This window comes from Phacochoerus africanus, chromosome 2, assembly GCF_016906955.1.
Source record: "Phacochoerus africanus isolate WHEZ1 chromosome 2, ROS_Pafr_v1, whole genome shotgun sequence".
In the NCBI taxonomy this organism is placed as follows: Eukaryota; Metazoa; Chordata; class Mammalia; order Artiodactyla; family Suidae; genus Phacochoerus; species Phacochoerus africanus.
In genome coordinates this window covers 230267176-230287913 of record NC_062545.1, presented here as the reverse complement: position 1 = coordinate 230287913, position 20738 = coordinate 230267176, and the positions used below count along the sequence as shown (strand labels likewise).

At 39.8% G+C, this 20738-nt stretch overlaps 1 protein-coding gene across 1 annotated transcript in view; it reads right to left on the bottom strand.

Annotated features, from left to right (window-relative positions):
- Positions 1 to 3469: 3469 nt before the first annotated feature.
- The window catches only part of OSTF1 (osteoclast stimulating factor 1), a 53568-nt gene continuing 36299 nt past the window's right edge, over positions 3470 to 20738 (bottom strand). Inside the window, exons 5-10 of the mRNA XM_047767783.1 lie at positions 20277 to 20330; positions 18046 to 18153; positions 16869 to 16918; positions 13194 to 13272; positions 9290 to 9388; positions 3470 to 3994 (exon numbers count right to left, since the gene is read on the bottom strand). Of these exons, the coding sequence (XP_047623739.1) occupies positions 3936 to 3994; positions 9290 to 9388; positions 13194 to 13272; positions 16869 to 16918; positions 18046 to 18153; positions 20277 to 20330 (449 nt within the window). The 3' untranslated portion in view covers positions 3470 to 3935. The remainder of the gene's footprint in view (positions 3995 to 9289; positions 9389 to 13193; positions 13273 to 16868; positions 16919 to 18045; positions 18154 to 20276; positions 20331 to 20738) is intronic.

Sequence of the window (20738 nt, the reverse complement as noted above, 5' to 3'; positions counted from 1 at the left end):
TTCTGAGGGGGGAAAAAAGGGAGATCTTTTATTTGAAAAAAAAAAAAAATTGAGGCCTGGTTGAAATAACACATTGAAGGAGTTCCTGTTGTGGCTCTGCCAGTTACAAACCCAACTAGCATCCATGAGTATGCGGGTTCAATCCCTGGCTCCACTCAGTGAGCTAACGATCTGGCGTTGCCATGAGCTGTGGTGTAGGTCAAAGATGCAGCTCAGATCCTACATTGCTGTGGCTGTGGTGTAGGCCTGAAGTTGCAGGTCCAATTCAACCGCTATCCTAGGAACTTACATATGCTGCAGGTGTGGCCCTAAAAAGAAAACCAAAACAACAACAAAATTAATAACACACTGAATTAAATTAGCTCAATTTATTAGATGCTACATCCAAAGCTTGAGTTGGAAAAGGAGCTGGTCTGTGTCTGCCTATCTTTTTAACAGAATGCGAATGGTGTCACCTGCCAGTTGTAGTAGTCAGCAGGTGCATGGGTTCAGGAGGCGGCCAGACCTGCATTTCCACCTTCAAGCAGTGTAACCTTGAGCCAGTTACTTATATTCTTCAAACCTCAGCTTCTCTGTAAAAAGCTATGGGCGTTAATGTTCACCGCCAGGGGTTGCTGTAAAGATCAAATGACATCATGTCTATGAAAGTGCCTAGCACAGAACTGGCAGAGGAGGCATTTAATAAATGGTTGTTTTATTTAATTTTATGTCATTTTAAGGGAGGAGTGGATGTACAGGCTTGTTATTAAGAAATAAGAAGACAGAAACCATAAATTTGTGGTCTGCAATTTTTCCTTCACTTAAGAAAACTGTTCGCCGAAGCTATATTTTCAGTTAAAATAGAGAGCAGAATCTTTTGCAATATTTCTCCCACCAAAACCTCAACCTTTAGTAATCAGACACTTTCAAGTTTGACTGCACAGTGTTTGGCTGTCTGTATTACTGCTACATACCTATTTACAACACAAATTTCTGGAGAACAAACACAAAATCAATGTCAACAGGGAAATGCTGATGATCAGAGGTAAAGGTGAGGCTTTTGTAGCCTATCAGAAATCACCATTTACAAGATAAGATGAGAAATACATGATTCACAAAAGAAGAAATACCAGTACATCAGAAAGTCTATGCAGTAAAGAACATTTATGAAGAAAGCTTATACGGAAATATTATGTTTTTCTCTGCTTAAAATTATCTCAGATTTCATTTTCAGCATTATTTCCAGTTTGTTTTTTACAATTAAAAACATAAGGTCACCACTGCTTTGCTTAACATTTCCCTTTGTGGAACAACATGGCCAATCATATTTTTAAAAGCAGCCAATGAGAGGGCTCACTGAAAAAAATGCAGAAACTGCAACTGTAATGCATGGCAGCCCAACAACAAATAATTTGCAACAGACCAGTGTCAGAAAGAAACTAAAATGGGAAACTATGATAAAACTGTTCTTTGCATGAGGTCACGAGGCCTATAGCTGGACAAGTATCTCATTGCCCAAGAGGCTGAAAGCACTTTCCACATAAAGGATGCAGTGGCTGGGAAGGAGTTCAGGCCAGAGTGACGGTCAGAAAGCTCAGGTTACAGCAAAACCTCCAAAGCCATTTCCAGAATATAATCAAAGCTTTTCTCTGTGCAGAGTCAAGAGTGGTGGCAAGTTCCTTGAACCAAATTTTGTTGCTGAGCTCAGCATTAAAAAATCTCTGAGAAAGCACAGATAAGCCAGACTGAATAAACAAGCAAAATACATTTTCCCATGGAGTTTCAACCACAGCTAAAGGCACTGTGCTCTTTCAACCACAAATATGTGTATATACCTAAGTCTGCCTTCCACTGCCAAAAAAACTATATATAGTTAGCCAACTTTCTAGAATTATCTTAGGTTTGATAATGTTAAAAGCAATGACAGTAACTCCTCTACTATTATTTTTCTCATTATATACCTAAATTGAGCACTTAGTATGTTCATAAAAATTATCTCTGTTCCTACAAACTCTCTTATCTCAAATGAAGTTTTAAAAATTAAGAGCCCTTAGTTGGCATCTATTCTGATTACTCCAGGCCCAAAGTAAACAACAGCAAAAAGCTAGAGATTTCCAAAAGCTTTTTGTTAAGGCATAAGCCCCATTTTAAAAAACCAATTCTTAAAATGTTCTTTCTGTGAGAACAAAATTTCAACAAGAATGTCATATCTTCAAGTTTAGGCTTAGGAAGAAATAAAAAGGTTTAATTCAAATTTAATAACATTTGTTTTAAAAATAAAATATCCTCTTTTACTAATTTCAGATTTTATGTTCATCTTTTGCTGTCACTACTTGTACAAATGTCTTTTTTCTTTTTTCTTTTTTTATTAAAGTATAGTTGACTTACAATGTTGTGCCAATTTCTGCTGTACAGCAAAGTAACTGAGTCATATATATATATATATCATATATATATTTATATACATAAAAATGTTTTCTCACATCATCCCCTAACATATTCTATCAAAGAGATTGGACTCAGTTCCTTGTGCTATGCAGTAGGACCTTGTTTATCCACTCTAAATTTATAGTTTGCACCTACTAATCACAAACTCCCAGTCCATCCCACTCCCTCATGCCTACAAATGTCTTTCTACTAAAATGTATTTGGGGTGCTTGATAGACCTCAAACAGACTTCTCAAGGTATCTTTTCTCAAAGCACCCACAGAGAGAAAAACCAAAGTCACAGACAGAAGAGACTCCTCCAGAGGCAGTTATTCATTTCCTGAGCTAACCCACTTCCTTCTTCAAACATTTCCTTCTCCTCACCAATGTGTTTTTTTTAAATTAGTATCCCAATCTTCTTGCAAAATGTACTTCTGGGTCTGGGGCCTGGAATCTAGGCAAATGACAATGATCATGTCACTTTCAATACTATTGCTGTGGTGATATAAAATTAGAATCTCAAATGGAGTGTCACTTCCATAATACACAAGGCTCCCTGCTCTCTTAAGGTGATGTTTTAGCAACAGAATCCAGGTCATTATGAGCTAGAGCCATGTTAGAGAAAATAAATGTTACCAATGTGAAAAACTGAATATGAAAAAATTTCATGGCTCTAGGCTACTCCATTATGGAAAACTATGGCATCTTCCAAGATAGGGAAATCAGTTTTTTTAAAATCTTTCAAACCTTAAGCAAACTGTAATGAGTTGCTTGGTTTTTTTCCACATTAAATACAACATTGGAGATAAAATGGAAAGTCTCATAATTATTAAAGTAAATGTATTTTATTAGAAATATAGCTTCTCAATGATTGTTGCCTTAACTTTAATCAAAACAGATATAGAGAAGGCTGAACAGAAATTTGGCTACTATGATTCTTCCATCCTAATAATACAAAATATAATTTAAAAAATCAAATCAGCCTTTACCTAAATATGAATATAAAAGTCTTTATTTATTTACCAGCAAAGAGTGATACCACAAAACAGACAGAAGAAATAAATTCTCTTAAAATGTTTATTTTTGTCAGAATAGCTGACGATTTTCTGTTAAGTCTTTTGGTTTATTATTATAATAAGCATTCCCTCCCTTGAAAACTCCATTCAAAATAACTCAATCCTTGAGGTAAAGAACTTTAACTAAAAAACAAAACAAAACAAAAAAAACCTGATTTTTTTTTATAGGAAAAACATTTTTAAATTCCTTTAAGCTTGATAAATAGAAATAATCTCTTCTTATTCTATTCTGATGCACAACAACGTACTTTATACAGCAAAATATCCAGTCACTTATTGGCAAACAGAAGGTGAAAACTATTCATTTACATGTTCTACTCACAGTACAACACTGCCATGTTCATATAGACTTTTTTTTTTTTTTTTACAGTTACCAACACTCCTCTGGCAAAGACAAGGTTTTGAAATGGCAAAAGCAACAGAAGTTTCAGATCTCAAAGCTCCAGAAGGGAATTAATCTGAGTCTTCATCATCAAGATAGTCCTCAGCATTGCTTAATGTTCGAACTGCATCTAAAAGGAATGGTGGGGGGGAGCAAAACAGAGAAATTACAAATGACTCAGATTTTGTTTTCACTTTCAAAGCCCCTGACAATTCAACAAACTTTAATCTGTCCTCAGTATTTTCCCTGAGGATCTTTTTCTACTTTTGTTTTCCAGTCTACCTGATCAGATTCCGTTGCCACAGAGGCTGACAAATACATTTGTCTGTGTGTCACCCAGCCGTGCAGAAAGTTAAAGCACCTGGTGCTAAGGTACCGTTAGTCGATTTCACACAAAATATAAACAGCCACATGCACCACAACCAGCGTGGAACACACCAGAAGCCCAACCACTCTAACAATCCTGCTTCCAAACTCCTCTCCCAAAGACAAGGGCACTGGGTGACTTCTGTGAGTCGACAGCCTGCGGCCTTAGCTCAAGACAGGGTCACTGGATAGAAAGATAACTAATAAGGGGGGTGGGAAGGAAAGAAAGAGAAAGAAAACACAAAGCCTCAGTTTCATTTTAGAAAACATTGGTAAGTGGAGTTCCCATCGTGGCGCAGCAGACTAGAAACCATGAGGCTTCCGGTTAGATCTCTGGCCTCACTCAGCAGGTTAAGGATCCAGTATTGCCGTGAGTTGTGGTGTAGGTCAAAGACAGCGGCTCAGATCCCTCGTTGCTGTGGCGTAGGCCAGCGGCTACAGCTCTGATTAGACCCCTAGCCTGGGAAACCCCATATGCTATGAGTGCAGCCCTAAAAAGACAAAAAAGAAAACACCGGTAAGTATACTCAGAAGCAAAGGAGACTGAAGTGAAAAATAAACATTTTAAAGTAGAAAGAGCAAACTCCATCAAATGCTAAGTCAATTCTGTACAGGGTTCGAAAGGAAGACATCTAGTTTTTTGTTTGTTTTGTTTTGTTTTTTTTTTGTTCTTTAGGGCCACACCTGTGGCGTACTGAAGTTCCCAGGCCAGGGGTGTAATTGCAGCTGCAGCTACTGGTCTATGCCCAGCCACAGTAACTCGGGATCCTTACCTCATCTGTGACCTAAACCACAGCTCATAACAATGCCAGATCTCTGACACACTGAGTGAGGCCAGGGATCGAACCTGCATCCTCATGGTACTAGTTAGATTCATTTCTGCTGCACCACAACAGGAACTCCAGAAGACAGAGTTTTTAAGCGTTCACCTGTCCAGTCAAATTTAAACTGTCTAGTCAAATTTCTATAGCAACAGATTACGCTAGGTACAATTTTTAAGGGAAAAATTGAAATGTAAGTATAAGTGCATTAAAACATGTTATAGCCCCCAGAATATGGTCTCAAATACAAGCCCATGCTCATTGGAGAAATGACTGATTACAAGTTTGGGGCAGAAACTATAAATGATGAAACTGAAGCCTCTTCTAATGCCATAAAACAAGGATCCTATCAATGACAGTTTCATTTTAAAAGGGTCAAGGAATTCCCATTGTGGCACAGTGGAGACAAATCTGACTAGTATCCATGGGGATGTAGGTTCAATCCCTGGCCTCACTCAGTGGTTGGGAATCTAGCATTACCGTAAGCTGTGGTGTAGGTCGCAGATGCTGCTGTGGCTGTGGCTGTGGCATAGGCTGGCGGCTACAGTTCTGACTAGACACCCCTAGCCTGGGAACCTCCACATGCCGTGGGTGTAGTCCTAAAAAGACAAAAGACAAAAAAAAAAAATTAAAAATTTGAAAAAACAAAGACAAAAAAAAAAAGACATATCTATCAATTTGGACCCTACTTAAACAAACTGTAAATAGACAAGTAAATAAGTAAGCAAAAGATAAAAAACAAGCATATAAGAGAAAATAGCAAATTTAGAACATCACAATATTATTTGATGAAAATGTAGTTTTTTAAGAGTCTTTATAGGTTTAGGAAAGATGATTATTGAGAAAAAAGGAAGGAGAAAGGGAAAGTCAATATGAGGGAGGGTATAAACTGATTTAGATTATACAAGAGAGAGGAGGAGTTCCCTAGTGGCCTAGCAGTTAAGGATCCAGCGTCATCACTGCTATGGTTCCAGACACTGCTGCGGCGAGAGTTCAATTCCTGGCCCAGGAACTTTTGCATGCTGTGGGCACATACCTCTCCTCCCCCACACCAAAAAAAAAAAAAAAAAAAGGAGAGAGAGAAGGAAAGGTCCATACAGACCACAGCAAGGCAAGGGGAAACAGAACAGTTTGTCACCTGACTCTTTCAGCTCTATTTGCTCAGGCAGAGACTTCTGGGTCTCTCTGAGGTCTGAGCAAGTGTGATGTTTTCCTTGTTTATCACAATCAAACTCACAGTGTGCATGAGACACTGATAATCTTTAGCTCATAAGAAACTTGCTCCTTGGTCAGGACATTGTGGAGGTGTCCATAGAGCAATAGGAAGTCAGCGGCAAAGAGAGGAAGTGAGGCCACAGTCCGACTTCCTGACCCCACCAAGGCAGAAGGGGGTGGGAGGTCCACCTCAAGTAAAACTGTCTCTCCCACAGGGCTGCAAACACGGCTTCTCAGTCAGCATGTAGCTGGGGAGCACCACTCAGCTGGTACACACTTACTCATTTGGTAGAACCTATATTCACCTATGCACGGGTAATTACTTTAAAGAAAGACTTGCTCTGTCAGTGAACATTCATGGCTTAAATAAGGAATCTCAAACTGCTTAAGAGTTTACACTTTACCTCAACTGAAGTGAAATAAGAATCTGGAACACTTAACTGAAATAAAGGATAAGAGGAACAATGGATTCATGAGGACTATGATGGGAGTTTAATGAGAGGTGAAGAAGATGATGCTAGGAAGATCCTCTGGCAAGCCAACAGGGGGTCTGTTTGCCATTCTTTTTTTTTTTTTTTCCGGTCTTTTTAGGGCTGCACCTGTGGCATATGGAAGTTCCCAGGCTGGGGCGGAACTGGAGCTGCAGGTGCCAGCCCATGCCACGGCCACAGCAACACTAGATCTGAGCCAGATCTGTGACCTATACCACAGCTCATGCTAACGTGGGATCCTTAACCCACTGAGTGAGGCCAGGAATCGAACCCGCATCCTCATGGATACTAGTTCATTACCAATGAGCTATGATGGGGAACTCTGCTTGCCGTTTTTGATTGACTAAAGCAGGGAACCAGGAGACTGACTCTATTTTATTGCTTCTGCTAGAAATGGATTGTGATACAGCATAATACTGCTTCTTTTCAGAAACCAAAGGATACCTAAGGAAGAAATAAGTTTTCCAAGGGTTCAAAAATTAATGGGAATTTGATTCAAGTGATAAAAATAGTACTTCATTATTCAAGTTTAAGAACTCTGAAAAAGATAATACAGTAAGAATAAAATGAAAACAGATGCACTTAGCCTGTATAATGGAAATTTCTAAAAAGTTGTTTTGGTGATTCTCCACCAACATGGATCAGTAGAAACTTCAGATTCTAAAGCAATACTGAAAAAGTCCAGGATGATTAGTAGCAATGCAAAGACTTGCAAAAGGTGTCTCCCATTACCGTAGTTCTTTTCTAGAAAATGGCATGTAAAAAATGTATCCATTACATAGAGTGTCCATCGTGGCTCAGTGGTTAAGAAACCTGACTGGTATCCATGACAATGTGGGTTCAATCCCTGACCTTGCTCAGTGGTTAAGAATCCAGCTTTGCCATTAGTTGTAGTATAGGTCACAGACACAGCTTGGATCCCACGTCGCTGTGGCTGTGGCATAGGCTGGCAGCTACAGCTCCAATTCAACCCCTAGCCTGGGAGCCTCCATAGGCCATGGGTGGCACCCTAAAAATATAAAACAACAATAACAACAACAACCTATCCATTACAGTCTCATACATCAAAGTGGTATCTTCTGCCTTTTTTTTTTTTCTAACTCTTTCCACCCTCCCTAGCACTCTTTTCAGGAATCATCACAGTAGAATGAATCTGGAGGAACATTAAATAGGCTACACACTGAGAAGTCAAATAAACAGCCAGTCTCCGAACAGTCATCACGAATGACACAAATGTGTTTAACACCTTTTCTTTTCTTTCCTTTTCAAAACCGCCACACTTTGACAGAACTGTATGTGAACGTTTCAGACCTCTTTCCCCACATCAGTAGACATTATCCTTAAGTATGGCACAGTGGGTTAAGGATCTGGCATTGTCACTGCAGTGGCTCTGGTCACTGCTATGGTGTGGATTCAATCCCTGGCCTAGGAACTTCCACATGCCATGGGTGTGGCCAAAAAAAAAAAAAATGGGATGTACATTCTGCCTTTAAAAACCACCTACAGACCTGTGAATACATACCAATATGTTTACACAGTCTAGAATAATTTTGATTACAGTGTATTGATACCCTCATTTAAAATAGAAAATATTGGGAGTTCCCATCATGGCTCAGTGGAAATGATCTGACTAGCATCCATGAGGACGCAGATTCAATCCCTGGCCCCACTCAGTGGGTTAAGGATCCGGTGTTGCCATGAGCTGTGGTGTAAGTCACAGATGCAGCTTCAATCTGGCATTGCTGTGGCTGTGGCATAGGCTAGCAGCTACAGTTCCAATTCGACTCCTAACCTGGAAACCTCCATATGCCATAGGTGCGGCCCTAAAAAGACAAAAAAAAAAAAAAGAGAGAGAGAGAGAGGGTATAATCATAAAGCTAGCAAGTGCTTAATTTTAAAAATATTGAGAAGACCACTCATAAAAGCATATCTGAAAGGAGAATATGGAGACAATAGTTCTCTGATAAGAGCTATAATGAAAAGCTATTATGAGAGCTGTAATGAAAAGCTGTAATGAAAAGTTAATTGCAAGTAACAAAAGAAACATACTAATCACAGCAAAAAATCAAAGGCTCTTCAAACTTGTTGCATAAAGGTATTTTACCATGTTGGAGGTTTCGATTCAGACCAAGGATATAAAATCCAACTTTGGAATCACCTGAAGAGTTTGACATGAAAAAAATTTTCCCCTACATTAAATCAATAAATCTTAGTCCTGATGGCACCAAGAGGAAGAAGGATTAAAATCAAGGATTAAAACCTGGGAGTCCTGTCGTGGCTCAGTGGAAATGAATCTGACTAGGATCCACAAGGACGCAGGTTTGATCACTGGCCTTGCTCAATGGGTTAAGGATGCGACATTGACATGAGCTATGCTGCAGGTCGAAGACGAGGCTCAGATCTGATGTTGCTATGGCTGTGGTATAGGCTGGCAGCTCTGATTCAACCCCTAGCCTGGCAACCTCCATATGCCATGGGTGCGGCCTTAAAAAGACAAAAATAAATAAATAAACACGCTTAAAAAACACGTACCTGTTCCCTGTTTCTTTTTCAGGAGAGATGCACAGGCAGCATTAGTAGCCATGTCCAGGGCCAGTTTCTTCTCATTGTTCCTTAAGTCTGTTCTAGCACCTTCCCCAACACAAAAGAGTAAATTAGGTGTTTAAAGACTCTACAGTAGCAGCCAATCCTCTTTTTTTTTAGTTTCTTTTTTTCTCCAATTTTATTGAGATATAATTGACAGCACTGTGTAAGTTTAAGGTGGGCAGCATAATGACGTGACTTACATACATCATGAAATGACTATCACAGTAAGTTGAGTGAACAGCATCATTTCGTATGGATACAAAATTAATGGAATGGAAAAAAAACTTTTTTCCTTGTGATGAGAACTCCTAGGATTTACTCTCTTAACTATTTCCTCATATAACAAAGAGCAATGTTGATTACATAACAGCCAATGCTCTTTCAATCCAAACTAATCACTTGTGGCAAAACTAACGAGAGAACCATTCTGCCCCAAGTAAGCTCTTTCCAAACAGCAAAACTTTCTCAAAACAGTAACAGCATATTTAGCACCTTTGATCAGGGAGCTTGTTGTTCCACCTGTAATAATTATACACAATTAAAATACAGCCTTTCCTTTCAAGTTCCTAAAAAATTGCATGTAAATTTTTCAGTGAGGATTTTACTGTCCCTGGGGTAAAATCCTAAATCAGGTGGACTTGGTGGGCCTTGGCAGGAGTTTTTGGAGATTAAAATCAACACATCCTTTGCCTCCTCAGTTAAAGAAGGTCTTTAGAAAAGACTATGTGAGTTGAACTTGAAGGGATTAATATTTATCTTCCATATATTCTCAAGCATGTTAGCAGAACAGTAACACTAAAATCCAAAGGCAATTCATTGTTCCTATAGCCCATCTTCTATTCACTTTTTTCTTCATCTTTGCTGTGTTATAAATTACATCAGAATTCATGAATACATTCTCATTGTCCAAGATTCAAAAATACAGAAATATGCTGAACAAAAACTTACCTCTCATTTCAGCCCTCAACTAACCCCTTCTTTCCCCTCTTTTACCTTCCCCAGAAGTGACCATTCCCAATAAATGGGCATCGGTTCCCAACTTCCTTACATGCAAGAATGTATTCACAGGCATATGTGGACATATACACAAAATCATACTTGAGGTATTAGTCTGCAATTTGACTCTTTTTTTGCCAGTGATATTTTTCTTTTCCTTTTTTAAAAAACTGAGTTATCAATGATATGCAATTTTATGTAAGTTTTAGGTGTTCAAAATAGTGGTTCACAATATTTAAAGATTATATTCTTTTCACAGTTATCATAAAACAATGGCTCTATTCCCTGCATTGTGCCATATATCCTTGTATATATTTTATTTATTTTATACAAAGTAGTCTGTACCTCTCAATCTACCTCTATCTTGACCCCTCCCTTCCCCCCCAACCCATAACCACTAGGTTTGATTTTTTCTGAAATTAACAATATAGTGGTATTCATTCCTTAGCAGTACATATACTTGTAACTCAATCATTTAAACACTGATAAGTATTCTATTTTGTGGACATTCCAAAATTTATTTAACCACCCCTCTACTGAGGGCACTTAAGCTGTTTCTAATTTTCATTATTACAAACAATACTGCCATGAAACTTCTTGAACAACATCTTAGTTTTTATAAGAAACTAAGGGTGGCTTCCTAGAAGTGGTTCTGAAATGTTAGGATATGCATGTTTTCATTCTGCTAGCTACTGTCAGATTGCCTCCCAAGAAGGCTTATCAATTCACACTTTCTGCCACTGTTTGAGAGTGCCATTTCCTTTGCGACCACATCCTCTTCAATAAACAAATGTCCCAAAACTCAAAGGCACAAAGATATTGTCAAGAAAAAGCAGTATTTTTAATTAGGAATATGGCAATTGTGAGTGAAAATCTCTCGTGAGCAGATTTACATCTCTCCAAAGCTCAGGTTACATGGAAAACCTCATTCTCTCACTGTGCTACAGGTCAAAAATCCTGATGGCTCATAGTTCTGTGATGAATCATATCTTACTTTAAATTACAGTTGAGAACTTACAAACATGATTTCTGTCAGGATGGGGAACATTCAGAGACAGGATACTAGAGAAGAAAGCAAGCATTTCCTGTGTCCCTCTCAATCAGTGCTGTCCAACAGAAAATTATGTGAGCTACAGATGTAATTTAAACTTTTCTAGTAGCCACATTTTTCAAAAAGTGAAATTCATTTTTTTTTTTTTGGTCTTTTTAGGGCTGCCTCTGCAGCATTTGGAGGTTCCCACACTAGGTGTCGAATCGGAGTTGTAGCTGCTGGCTCACACCACAGTCACAGCAATGCAGGATCTGAGCCTCATCTGTGACCTACACCACAACTCACAGCAACGCTAGATCCTTAACCACTGAGCGAGGCCAGAGATCGAACCCGTGTCCTCATGGATACTAGTCAGGTTTGTTAACCACTAAGCCACAATGGGAACTGCAAAAGTGAAATTCATTTTAATTATATATTATATTTGACCTGGTATATCCAAAAAAAAATTATCACTTTATCATGTAAACAATATAAAAATTATTGTGAAAATGATTGTGGGAATCAGGTATCTTATTCTCTGGATAGCTCACACCTGCTCGGCTCAAAGCAGTACAGTATAGCTATCACATTCTTATCTGTCAAGACTGCCACGAGAACAGGGACCTTGGTAACTTTACCCATACAGCTCTCTTAGGCAGATTGTCTCTGCATGTGTGCAATCACATGTATAGACACACACACACACCTCAACCCTTTAATCCTGCAGAAATATGCAATAAATTCTTACTAAAAGTAGTATATGTAATTTTAAAGCCTACCAAGCTTTGAATTTAAAATCAAAAACCTACACAGATTACCTCTATCATGCCACTTATAACAATTCTGTGAGGCACCCAGAGTGGAGATTAAGATCTCAGTTTTAAAATAAGAAGCCGGAGTTCCTGTCATGGCACAGTGGTTAATGAATCCGGCTGGGAATCATGGGGTTACAGGTTCGATCCCTGCCCTTGCTGAGTGGGTTAAGGATCCAGCGTTGCTGTGAGCTGTGGTGTAGGTTGCAGACGCGGCTCGGATCCTGTGCTGCTGTGGCTCTGGTGTAGGCCAGTGGCTGCAGCTCCAATTCAACCCCTAGCCTGGGAATCTCCATATGCCACAGGATCAGTCCTAGAAAAGGCAAAAAGACAAAAAAATAAATAAAATTAAATTTAAAATAAAATAAAATAAGAAGCCTTGGAGTTCCCGTCATCATGTAGCAGAAATGAATCCAACTAGGAACCATGAGGTTTGATCCCTGCCCTTGCTCAGTGGGTTAAGGATCTGGCATTGCCATGAGCTGTGGTGTAGGTCAAAGATGCAGCTCAAATCTGGCATTGCTGTGCCTGTGGCGTAGGCCAGCAGCTATAGCTCTGATAAGACCCCTAGCCTGGGAATCTCCATATGCAGAACCCTGAATGCAGCCCTAAAAAGACAAAAAAAAAGACCTAAATAAATAAATAAAATAAAATAAAACAAGTCTTGGAATTCCCATCATGGCTCAGTGGTTAGGGAGCCTGACTAGTGTCTATGAGGATGCAGGTTCGATCCTTGGCCTCCCTCAGTGGGTTAAGGATCCAGCTTTGCCCTGAGATGTGGTGTAGATCACAGGTGAGGCTCAGATCCCATGTGGCTGTGGCTGTGGCATAGGCCAGCAGCTACAACTCCAATTCAACTCCTAGCTTGGGAACCTCCATATGCCCCTGAGGCGGACCTAAAAAGACAAAAAGACAAAAATAAAATAAGTTTCCCTACTCTTTCAAATGGTGTAACTGGATATAGCCTAGTTTTCAAGGTAAGCAATAACGAGATAAACTAGGCACGCTTTACCTTTTGCCAGAAGCAACTGGACGATATCCGCATAACCCTTCCAGGCAGCAGCATGCAAAGCTGTATCTCCCAACTTGTTCTGTGGTGATAACAAGAAAGGGGAGCATTTAAAAACAAGAGTGTGGACTGCGAACATGCATGAACTTAGGTTTACTCTAACCTAAGTAAACAGAAAATGAGAACAAAGTTATAAAATCATGTAAAATTCCGAAGAGGGAAAGGAGACTGGAGAGATGAGAGGTGAGTCATTTGGGGAGAGGCGATGGGCTAGAGTAGTAGAAATGGACTTGGCAGAGCACAAGTGGAAACTCAGCTGTCTGCGGAGGGAGATGTCAGGAGGAAGCAGGCATATTTTCCCCGCAGACACCAGTGTGAATTAGGAACTAGAGATGCCTGGAGATGATGAAGGAATGGATGAGGCATGGGAGTGAAACCAAGAGTACTGGCTGAAACTTTCTAAGGAGTAATTAGAACCCTAGAACCCCAGATCACCTTCCTCTCTCCTTGCTGCCAGGCCACCCAGTACAGATGGTAGAATTACCCTGCTGAGAAATTAACCAGAGAGGAGTTGCTGTTGTGCTCTGCGGAAACGAATCCAACTAGGAACCATGAGGTTGCAGGTTCGATCCCTGGCCTCTCTCAGTGGGTTAAGGATCCAGCGTTGCCATGAGCTGTGGTATAGGTTGCAGACATGGCTTGGATCCTGCGTTGTTGTGGCTGTGGTGTAGGCCTGCAGCTATAGCTCTAATTCAATCCCTAGCCTGGGAATCTCCATATGCCATGGGTACAGCCCTAAAAGCAAAAAAAAAAAAAAAAAAAAAAAAGAAAGAAAGAAAAAAAGAAATTAACCAGAGAGTTTCCAAGCTCACGGAACTTGGAGGTACAAGAGAAGGTAGCAATTAGGCCAGGAACTAAAAGCGGGGGGGTAGCTGAAAAACCTAAACTGAGTGGTAAACCCCCTCTTCCAGCTGCCTTTACCTACCCCACCACCCCAGTGGATCCAGTCTAGCATCCACCCCCAGAGAGGAGGGTGGAGAAAACTTCTCAGGTAGAAGTGAACAGCCCCACTGTGGGTCAGGAAGAGAGTATTTATGCTGGCATCTGGTTATAACCCCACAAAACAGCCAGGACCTCACCACTTCATCCTACAGAGAAGCCCACCAGTTAACAAGCCTCACCAGCACAGAGCCCCCAATCACACTCATACATGAGCAGACAGAGGCACTAGGTAATCAAGGACAGACTCCAGTATTTGAAGAAAGATTAAATAAAACTAACAGAAAAAAAAAAAAAAACTAACAGATCTCAAAGGGAAAAGATAGGAATAGCAGAAAATATTTTTAAAATATGCAATTAATATAAAAGAAATATAAAGTGGTACTATGAAATGAAACAAGAAAAAGGTGCTATGTAAATGTCACAGTAAAAAAGACCTTGTAGTAGACAATGCTAAGACAGCTCCCTGCTCCTTGTCCCCAGGATTCATCCCGTAAACAATTTCCCCCCCTTGAGTGCAGGTTAGACCAGTGAATATACCAGGATATCACTCCCATATTTAGTTTTCTAATCAGTTGATGTTAGGTTCATCAAAAATCAATTATCCTGCATGGACGTGACCTAATCTTAAAAAGGCACTGCAAGAGTTCCCACTGCAGCACAGTCAGTCAAGAACCCAACTACTACCCATGAGAATTTGGGTTCGATCCCAGGGCTCACTCAGGGGTTAAGGATCTGATGAGCTGTGGTGTAGGTCGCAGACATAGCTCTGATCCAGCACTGCTGTGGCTGCAGCTCCAATTCAACCTCTAGCCCAGGAACTTCCATATGCCTCTGGTCTGGCCCTTTAAAAAAAAAAAAAAAAAAAAGGCATAGCATTAGCAACATAATCTCCTGCTGGCATTGTGGAAGAATGCAAACAGCCATGCTGTGAACTGTCAGGAGAGGTGATCTCTGAAAGCTGAGGGCCTCAGCACCACAGGTATAAGAAACACAATACTCCCAGCAATGCGAATGAACTTGGAATAGGAGGTAAGCTCCACATGAGAACTTCACTCCAGCCAAAACCTGGATCCCAATCTGTGGGACCCTGAGCAGAAAACCTAGCTAGGCTACCCAGAATTCTGGCTTACAGAAAGTACAAGGTAAACAGGTTTAGTTCTAAGCTGCTAAATTTGTGGTAATTTGTTACACAGCAACAGAAATCTAACACAGAGCTCTGGGGAATGAAAAAGGTGACCAAAACAAAAGGGTGAGAAAATCTCTGAGAAAAACTAGAAGCTCAATCTGAGAGTGCCAACATAGCTACTAATGGGCATTCCAGAACCAAAGAACAAAGGAAACAGATAAAACTATAAAAGAAATAATACAAGATATTTTTCCAGGCTGAAAGAGTTCACCAGAATTATCAGCAAAAGACTCACGCCCAAGCACATCACTGTGAAAGTTTAGAACACCAAGGATAGAACAAAACTCTAATCAAGAGGAAAAGCAGATTATGCACAAAACAATGGGACTCAAAAAGGCATCAAACATCTCAAAAGCAACCCTGGGAACTAGAATAACTTGGAGCCAGGCCTGCCAAATTCTAGGGAAGTCATTTTCAACCCAGAATTCCATCAGCCAAATAGTCAATCCCAGGCTCCCCTTTCTCAGGAATCTACTTGATGGTACTTTTCAACCACAGGAAGACATGGGATCCAGAAAAGTGAAGATACAACACAACAAGGAGGTAAAGGGTTTGCCAGGAAAACAGCAAAGGGCAATAGAGACCGAGTTGCTTCAATTAGAGAATGAAGACAGAGGGCTTCAGGAAGTCTGATTCCAAGCAGAAAAAAAGAGAAAGCAACTGATTATAATTTACATTTTAGAAAGATATATCAAGAGAGTATAAAAAAGTATAGAAGTCATTGTGAGATACCAAAAAAAGTTAAATAAAAATCAATAAATACAGAAACAAAAACATTTTACAAGCAATGGATGATATTTAAATATTCATAATACTATAAGCATTATATAGTAATACAACCAAAACTATGATGATTCATTAGGAAGACCAAAGGAGGAAAGATTGGGTGGTGGGTGCTGGGAGACAGCTGGGCAGTTGACAAGCTTAAACCATCACCTACCAGAGAGAATGTCAAAATACTTATGAAGATAATGAATTATGAGACAGCTCCATAAGCACATTCCTTAGTAGCATGAAGGTGAGAAGAAAGAGCTAAAGGCTGAAAGTGATATAGATGAGAAGGCAGGCATTTGGGGCTTTATACAATTTGGACTTCGTACAATAATTTTTTAACTATGTGCTTATAGTATTTTGCTTAAAAATTTTATGAAAGAGGAGTTCCCGTCGTGGCGCAGCAGTAACGAATCCGACTAAGAACCATGAAGTTGCGGGTTCGATCCTGGCCTCGCTCAGTGGGTTAAGGATCCAGTATTGCCATGAGCTGTGGTGTAGGCCAGTGGCTACAGCTCTGATTCAGCCCCTAGCCTGGGAACCTCCATATGCTGCAGGTGTGGCCCTAAAGTGACAAAAGACAAAAAAAAAAAATTATGAAAAATAACAAATGGGAAAAAGCGAGTTCAAGACACCAAGATAGAATTGTACACACCCAGAAAGCTGTACCAGAAAAGCAAGGCAGGTGGGCTAAATGTCTTCTGTGTAAGCAATCTCACCTGCTGGTTCAGTTCAATGTTTGGCTGAGTAAACAGCATGTCCACTATATCTGAAATTCAAATAGAAAAGATCTTATTTAAGAATGGAAGTAAAAGTCTACCAGGTCTGGGCATAATAATTTTTAAAGAGAAAAGGAGGACTCTTTTTAGACAAATCTTAAGAAAATCCTTGTAACAAATTATTCAACATTTAGGTCAATAGAAGACCTAAGAAGCTAAAAGTAAAATTACTTAGGGGAAATTTTTTCAAATAATTTGGCTTTTGCATTTTCACATGACATCTGTGATAGGAATATTATGTTTGCTGGGGTACTTAATAGTCTTATCACTAAGTTGAGTTTAAATTTTCCTTTAACAATGCTATTTAATTTGTTGGGTTCTTTGTTTCTCATTGTCGGGATTATTTTCTGCGTGTTGCAGAGAGCAGTCAAAAGTGAGTGATGTGGCAGATTCTTGGCCAGGCTAAAATACATCTAGAAATTCCATTTGTCATTATTATTGATTATAATGGAGAAAGTTATCAACTGAATCACTTACTCAAGCAAACACTATTTTTCCCCTAAATCTTAAACTTAAAAGAGTACTGGGGGAGTTCCCATTGTGGCTTAGTGGTAACAAACCCAACTAGTATCCATGAGGACGAGGGTTCAATCCCTAGCCCCACTCAATGGGTTAAGGATCCAGCATTGTTGTGAGCTGTGGTGTAGGTCAGACAAGTCTTGGATCCCAAGTTGCTGTGGCTGTGGTGTAGGTTGGCAGTTGCAACTCCGATTCAACCCCTAGCCTGGGAACCGCCACATGCCACAGGTGCGGCCCTTTAAAAAAAAAAAAAATCAAACTGGGAAAAACTAAGCTAGAGGAGTGAATTCTGCCCCTTTCTTCTATGAGATTGGACATTGGGGTTTGTTTTTATATTACTGCTGTTTTCCTGTCAGCTTTCCAAGCCTGAGAGAAGAAAGCTTCCACTCTTTCAAGTGAAAGAGGTCCATGTACTAAGGCTGATCAACCACATTTTGCCTACTGTTTTAAAGAGCTTCCAAAACAGGGCTTTTGGCTGATGTTCTGAAAGATTTAAAAAGAATAACCAATTTTTTTTCATTTCTCTAATTCTGGTTCCCCTAGATGAAGCACATTTTCAATAGCACAGACATTTGTGATAACAAACAAAATGTAATACCTTTGTGGCCCCCATGACAAGCCCAGTATAGGGCAGTACTTCCAGCTTTGTCTAAGCCATTAACACCGACTCGGTTGTCCAAACACTCTCTCAACCAGCTCAAGTTGCCTGAAAAAAATTTACATTTATAAAAACACATGAAACAGATTTCTGGGTTGTTCTGTTTTGCTTCTAAATCAATTTCATCCTGCATAAGTTTGTATTTGCAAAGGATTAATAAGTCTGAAATTAAAACCTGCCCTGTGATGCATTCACTATGGTACATTTTGACTTCCAGTTTATTCATGGAAAGCATTAATATCAATTTTTAATGGGAAGAGCTGCCTAAATGAGTCCACTTATTTTTACTCTGTTAAAAAAAAAAAGTTGGAGTCTCCACTGTGGCATAGTAGGTTAAGAATGTGACTGCAGTGGTTTGGGCTGCTGTGGTGGTGTGGGTTCGATAACCCTGAACAATGGGTTAAAGGATCTGGCATTGCCATAGCTTAGGTTTAGGTAGCAGCTGTGGCTGGGATTTAATCCCTAGCCTGGAAACTTTCATATGCCACAAGCGTGACTATTAAAAAAGAAAAAAAAAAAAAAGGTGCTTTTCGTGTGTGTGTAAAATCGTGGAACTTTTGGGGAGGGGGGACAGTCAAGCAGAGACTACTCATTCATATTAAAAATGCATTTTCCAGGGTTCCCGTTGTGGCTCAGTGGAAATGAACCTGACTAGTATCCATGAGGATGCAGATTTGTTCCCTGGCTTCGCTCACTGTGTTAAGGATATGGCATTGCAGTGAGCTGTGGTGTAGGTCACAGATGTGGCTCCGATCTGATGTTGCTATGGCTGTGGTATAAGTCAGCCTAGCCTGGGAACTTTCATATGTCGCATGTGCAACTCTCAAAAAAAAAGCATTTTCAGTTCTTAAAAGAACAGAAAAAACAAATAACCTACCTAAAGTTGCTGCTCTTATATGTTAAAGTATAGCTATTAATTTAAAGTTCTCTTGCTAATGCTGTAAATATCTAGTTTACAAAGAATTTTTATAATTTCAATTTAGTTTAATTCTAGTTATACACAATCCTAAACCAATGGTTTCCTTTTGCACATTCAGATTTTAAAAAGATCTAAAATTGGAGTTCCCGTCATATCTCAGCAGAAACGAATCTGACTAGTATCCATGAGGATGCAGGTTCAATCCCTGGCCTTGCTCAGTGGGTTAAGCATGCGGCGGTTGCCATTAGCTGTGGTGTCGGTTGCAGACAAGGCTCGGATCTGTTGTTGCTGTGGCTGTGGCGTAGGCTGACGGCTACCATTCTGATTCGACTGCCAGCCTGGGTACCTCCATATACAGTGGGTGCGGCCCTAAAAAAAAAAAGACCTAAAATTAAACGAAAGAAAGCTCAATGTGGCCTTACAAGAACTCTCCATTCTCTACAGCAGGGTTTCTTAACAGCAGCCCTATGGATATTTGGGGTTGGATAATTCTTTGTTATGGGAGTTGTACTATATACTGTAGGATGTTTAACAACATCTCTAACCTACATCCAAAAAGTGCCAGCATACCCCCACTGCTAACAGTCAGAATGTCTCCAGACATTACCAAATGTCCTAGAGTTCGGAGGGAGGAATTACGCTTAATGGACAACCACTGATCTACAGGATAAAGTTCCAAGTATGAGGCCCATCCCCAGTGCTCTTTCCTCCCCTGCTGCATCCTCACCATACATGCTTGCATTACAGCAACTCTCCCAGATGCTGGACCCCCAAGAAGACCCCGTCCTCTGCCCTTGTTACTCATTCTGGCCTCTAGAGCCTACTTAACTGAAACACACTTCAATTGCTATTCTTATCACACTTCAATTGCTATTCTTATCACAAGGTCTTGTAATGATCTGCTACACATGTCTCTCCTCCTCCAGACTCTGAGCTCGGGGAGTCACAGACCATGCCTTTCCACTTGCCACTAAGCACATGGCAGGTAAAGTACTCCCAACTATTTGTGGACTGACATTCTGGAAATTAAAACCACATATTTCTCTAAAGTGAAAGCAGGCAATTCAAAGACTGCCTTTGGGGAAGGCAAGGATTTAACTGGGACGGGAACATTTCTGGGAGATAGGAATGTTCCAGATCTTGATCTTGATCTTACATGGGTGTATATATTTGTCAGATTCATCAAACTAGATAATTAACATCTGTGTGTTTTACCATACTGTGTATCACAATAAAAACGAGTCATACCTACCTCTTTTTGCAGCTTCATGCAATGGATTGTCAATGGATTCTGCCTGTTCAGCCACTAGATTGAAAAGAAAAAGGAAAAACCAGTGCTGAGAGGCCACCCAGCTTCAGAAGTGCCACGACTTTCCATCGTACAATTTCCCTTACTTAATGTGGATTTAAAAAAAAAAAAAAACGGCAGATAATCAAAATGATGTTTTGTGCTTTGAAAGAAGCTGAATTATGTGTCAAATGAAACCAGGCTAAAACAATAACCTAGCAATTAGCTGTGAGTATAAACAGAAACAAACATAGCAATTAACTGGAAGTATGAATAAAAACAACAACAGAAAAAGTATGATCAAAAACAGACCCAAGGTCTGCACACCAGTTTACTCAAGTGTTTCACAAATTTAGTCAGGAAACTGCAAAAGAAAGCATTTGATGTTGACTTTTACATACTATAAAAACATCCTGCTTTGAAGAT